Source organism: Apium graveolens, chromosome 3 (genome assembly GCF_009905375.1).
Source record: "Apium graveolens cultivar Ventura chromosome 3, ASM990537v1, whole genome shotgun sequence".
In the NCBI taxonomy this organism is placed as follows: Eukaryota; Viridiplantae; Streptophyta; class Magnoliopsida; order Apiales; family Apiaceae; genus Apium; species Apium graveolens.
In genome coordinates this window covers 254,459,473-254,465,121 of record NC_133649.1, presented here as the reverse complement: position 1 = coordinate 254,465,121, position 5,649 = coordinate 254,459,473, and the positions used below count along the sequence as shown (strand labels likewise).

The 5,649-nt window shown below is 43.5% G+C and overlaps 1 protein-coding gene across 1 annotated transcript; it reads left to right on the top strand.

Moving 5' to 3' along the window:
• The first annotated feature begins 1,233 nt into the window (after positions 1-1,233).
• On the top strand, positions 1,234-1,845 carry LOC141714952 (uncharacterized). Its single transcript, XM_074518444.1, has one exon. The coding sequence runs from the start codon at positions 1,234-1,236 to the stop codon at positions 1,843-1,845; it is 612 nt and encodes a 203-aa protein (XP_074374545.1).
• Positions 1,846-5,649: the final 3,804 nt, after the last annotated feature.

Here is a 5,649-nt window from a genome sequence, read left to right as displayed (position 1 = left end):
AAGTCAGGCTAGACAGCCAACGAGGGTCAATCGAGCTAGAGGAACTAGGGGACCTGCTCAAGTCATCGATTTGAAGAAAATTCCTAAGAAATTGATGGATGTCCCTTGGGGAAACCCGTTTGAGTTGCTTCCCTTCGGGGACCCAGACGATCCAACCCCGCCTTTCATGGCAGAAATCATGAACATTCGTATCATAAGAAAGTTCAAGATGCCGACTATAAAGGCCAATTATGGAATGGGGGATCCAGCGAATCATGTCAGGACCTTCTCTAATGTACTATTGCTTCAACCCGTGAATGATGCGATCAAATGTCGAGTTCTCCCTCAAACCCTATCAGGCATGGCTCAAAGGTAGTACAACCGATTTCCTCCAAACTCAATAGGATCCTTTAGATATTTAAGTCAAGCTTTCATCAAGCAAATCATCAGCGGGAAGGTTCATGAAAAAAGCTCTGCTTATCTCATGAGTATAGTGCAAGGGAAAAACGAGTCTCTTAGGGACTGCTTGAATTGATTTACAAAGGAGGCCTTGAAAGTCTCTGATCTTGATGATAAGGTAGCTATGATATCACTGCAACAAGGAACCAAGGATGAGTTCTTCAAAATGTCATTGGCCAAATGGACATCAGAAAATATGTTGCAACTCCAAAGTAAAGCAGGAAAGTATATCCAAGTTGAAGAAAGTATGAAGAAAATAGTTGTGAAAAATGAGCCCACTGGTGACAAGAAGCGGAAGAAAGACCATGAATACAGTGCAAATGACAAGTATCCTAGGATTGACAAAGAAGCTGATTCACCGCCCAACAAAAGGGGACTTGGACAAAAGTTTACCGAGTATGCTAGACTAAATGCTCCTAGGAGTGAGATCTTGAAGGAAATCGAGAGAGATAGAGATGTTCGCTGGCCAAAACCCCTAAAGGTTGATCCTTTCAAGCTAGATAAAAACAAATATTATCAATTTCATAAGGATGTTGGCCATGACACCGATGAGTGCCGACAACTGAAAGACGAAATTGAATTCCTTATTAAGGAAAGTTGAGTAAGTACACTGGAGATGGAGAAAGAGGTTAAAGAAACAATAATGGAAAAGGGAATGTTGACGACATTATGGGGGATCAAAATGATCAAGGAAGAACCCTTCAACCATGAGGACCGATTATTAATACGATCTTTGAAGGACCAATTATTGTCTGCCTCTCTAAGAACTCAAGGAAAGCTTATGCATGAGAGGTCATGCATATAGTTGGAGAAGCCCTTAAAAGGTCCAAGACTGGAGTAACAATGGCCTTCGATGATTCTGATTTGGAAGGGGTCAAGTTTCCCCATGATGATCCCATGGTCATAACTCCCATTATAGGGAATAGTCCAGTAAAAAGAGTCATTGTAGACAATGGGGCATTAATGGATATTTTACATTATGATACCTTTATAAGGATGGAGTACAACGATTCTCAATTAACCCCGGCTGATATGCCAATCTATGGGTTCGCTGGAGTCGAATGTCCGGTTGAAGGGATAATTAAACTACCTCTAACGATGGGGCATGAGCCAAGGCAAGCTTCACAGATGTTGAATTTCATGGTGGTTAAGGCAGGATCAACATATAATGCAATCATGGGAAGGACGGGTATACATGCCTTCAAAATAGTCCCCTCATCCTATCATTCAGTAATCAAGTTTCCAACTAGGGATGGAATAGGAGAAGAGAGAAGAGACCAGAAAATGGCAAAAAGTTGTTATGTAGCCTCACTAAAGGCAGATGGAGCCGAGAGGCAGTTCCGCTTATCGAAGATATGGATATTCGTGAAAATGATGAGAAATGAGAAAAAATGGCAAAGGATTTGATCCCTATTCCTTTGGTTCCCGAGGATCCTGAGAAAGTAACTTTTGTTGGAGCATCGTTGGAGGAGCCCCTTAGAGGGAAGTTAATAAGGTTCTTGTAAGAGAATAATGACGTGTTCGCATGGTCGGCAACAGACATGCCCGGTATAGACCCTGAATTGATCACCTATAAATTGAACGTGGATCCTAATCGGAAGACAGTAAAGTAAAAGAAAAGGAGTTTTTCCCCCGAAAGGAAAGAAGCCATCAGAAAAGAAGTTGAGAAGCTCTTAGAGACTAGTTTCATTGAGGAGATACAATGTTCGGAATGGCTGGAAAATTCTGTGATGGTGGAGAAGGCTAACGGAAAATGGAAATATGTGTTGATTTCACCGATCTGAATGACGCATGTTCGAAATATTATTTTTCTCTCCCAAGGATACACCCTTGATAGATGTTACCGCGGTGCATGAGATGCTGAGTTTCATGGATGGATCCAGCGGATATAATCAGATCAAGATGCATAAGAATGACATTCCCAATGTATCATTTATCACTGACTTAGACATTTTTTGCTACCTTGTTATGGCATTTGGTCTCAAGAATGCAGGAGCCATATACCAGAGATTGGTGAATAAGATTTTTAAGAACCTTATTGGGAAAATCATGGAGGTTTATGTAGATAACATGTTAGTCAAGAGCCTTGTAAAATCAGATCATGTAACCTACTTGAGGAAACCTTTTCAGGCCCTGAGGTATCACAAAATGATGTTGAATCCCGCCAAGTATGCTTTTGGAGTTGGGTATGGAAATTTTTTAGGATTGATGGTCTCCAAGAAGGGAATTGAGGCCAAATCAAACAAGATAAAAGGCCATCCTAGACATGGAACCTCCACATTTTGTACAGGATGTTCAGAAACTTACTGGAAGAGTTGCAGCTTTGAGACGTTTCATCTCTAAGTCCGGGGACAAGTGCTTACCATTCTTTAAAGCTTTGAATAAAGTAAGAGACTTTGCATAGACTGATAAAAGTTATATGGAGTTCGAGGAATTGAAGAAATACATGGTTCAAACCCCTCTGTTGGCTAAGCCAGTCTTGGATTAAACCTAGTACTTATATTTGACCGTTTCTGAAAATGCCCTAAGCGCAGTATTAGTAAAGGAGGAACTTAAAGTCCAGAATCCCGTATAAGGATGTTCAGAAACTTACTGGAAGAGTTGCAGCTTTGAGATGTTTCATCTCTAAGTCCGGGGACAAGTGCTTACCATTCTTCAAAGCTTTGAATAAAGTAAGAGACTTTGCATAGACTGATGAAAGTTAGATGGCGTTCGAGGAATTGAAGAAATACATGGTTCAAACCCCTCTGTTGGCTAAGCCAGTCTTGGATGAAACCCGGTACTTATATATGACCATTTCCGAAAATGCCCTGAGCGCAGTATTGGTAAAGGAGGAACTTAAAGTCCAGAATCCCGTATATTATGTCCGTAAAATTTTACACGGGGCTGAGTTCAACTATTCTACTATAGAAAAGTGTGTTTTAGTCTTGGTTATGGCCTCAAGGAAGTTGTGTCCCTACTTCCAAGCTCATAAGATTAAGGTACTATCAAACTAGCCTTTGAGAAACATCATTCACAGTCCTAAAGCTAGTGGAAGGCTGATTAAATGGGCCATAGAGCTGGGATAATTTGATATTAAGTATAAACCACGAACAGCGATCAAGGCCCAGGCCTTGGCTGACTTCGTGGTTGTATGTACCATCGCCAACCAAGAAGTCAGGGGGTAAGAAGATATTGTTAGTGTTCATGCCCTAGAGACAACACTATGATGTTTTAGTTTAAGACATTAAGATTATTAATATTTATGTTCTATCGATTTTCCCTTTAAAATTTATTAATTCTTAATTTACTGCGATATAAATGTTAGATTAATAAATGTCCTTGGAATATGATATGCAATTCTATATCTGTAAGTATGTGACTTAGAAATGAGATTACGAGAATAGTATCCAGATTCGTAAAGGTCCCTAGTCGAGTTGTTATGCCCGCTTTCGTCCATGGGCCCTAAACAGGTCCCTGTAGGTGCACTGAATAGCTGGACTCTCGTGTGTGGACTAGAACCATGGATTAATACAACTTGAGCCGGCACATACGAGCTCGGATCATGATATGCGAGCTGAGCTCATGGAATACGAGCTGGTCTCATGACATGCGAGCTGGACTCACAGGTGTAGGATGGGCTCACACTTGCCATCTAGGCTCTCACACGTGAGGTGGGCTCAGGTGTCCACACGCGAGGTGGGCTCAGGTGTCCATACGCGAGCTGGGTTCAGGTGCTAACACGCAGGCTGGGCCCATGAGCCCACATCTTATGAAATCAAAGGTAGCATTGTATTTATTGATTAAAAAGGAAGGCGGTGCAGGCTGAGGTGACCAGGCCGACCCGCATTAAAGGACTTTGTGTGAACATAGAAAGTGACTCATAGATGACTGAGTTGCTCGTAAATTTTGGGGCCGACACGGGTTATTCCTATAATTACGGGAAGAGATACGGAGATGCCGTGAGATTATAGGAAGCGTATGGAGCCAGTCGAAATTTACATGACTAATTAGCTGAAGGCCTGACATCATCATGGGCTTGGGCTGCACGGGCTGAAGAGTCCTAACCCTAGCCTATGTGACTTGTTCCCCAAGAATTACGTGAGGCTTGATCCCTATAAATAGGGTACGTAGGCACTTGTATGAGACATAAGTTGACACTTGATAGAGAATAACAAACCCTATTATTTCTTAAGGAGTCAACATATAAGCTCAGCCACCATCATACATAACCTTCCTCCGCCCTTAAACACCGTCCTTGATCCTTGTTCCACCCATCAACCTCTACAACACTGTTAAACGAAATTATCCCTATAACAATTGGCGCTAGAAGGAGAGGCCTCATTCATCTTAAGGTGAAGAGATGACCAAAGAAGGTAAAAAAGCGGCGACACCAGGGAGCGGGGGCAAGAAGAAGGACCAGAACGAGGTCGAGCACACACCCCTAGAGAATCAGGCGCCAATTTCCACCAATCGTAACCGTGGATGGGCAGGCGGTCATGACGTATCTCGAAGGGCTAGCTAATCAGATGAATCAGATCAATGCCCGGATGTCAAGGGTAGAGAGAAGCTCGGTCCAGAACGCCAAGCGTAAGGCGCGCCGCCTCAAGGTCTCTCAGCGTAGCTGGAAGGACAAAGGTCCTCAAAAGAGGCTGATCCATGATTTTGATGATACGACAACTGACACCAAGCAGAAGAAAGAGACGTCATGTGAAAAAGAAGATATACCCTAAGGTCATGATGAGCGGGGCAGCCAGATCTCTAAGAGATCGGGGCAAAAGCCAGCTTCATTTGAGGCAAAGTCGACTAGCGTGCTAGACCGTGTGGGTAAAAAGCTAAGCGAGCACGACCTCAGGCTTAAATTAGAGAATTGCAAGAAAGAGAGAGAAGAGAAAGAGCTCGTGGATCAGAGAGGCTCGAAGAGAGAGCGGGCAGCGACCCTTCCGGAAAGATGTCAACACACCTCGCCCAAGAGGGAGGAGCGACGTAGGTGTAGGGACAGTCATGAAAATGAGTCGCAAGTGCGAGCCGGAGGAGGGGGACACCGCGAGCGACCTCAGGGCTCACACTATTCAAGTAATGCGGGTGGTGACAAAGAAGGAGAAGTTGTTAGAGTAAAAGACCTGAGGAGGATCTTAGATGAGATGGAGCGAGAGAAGAGGGGACCCCCGACCTCAGCTGCCCCCTCTCCGTTTACGGCTGCTATCCGATCATCGCCCTCTACCTCGGGTA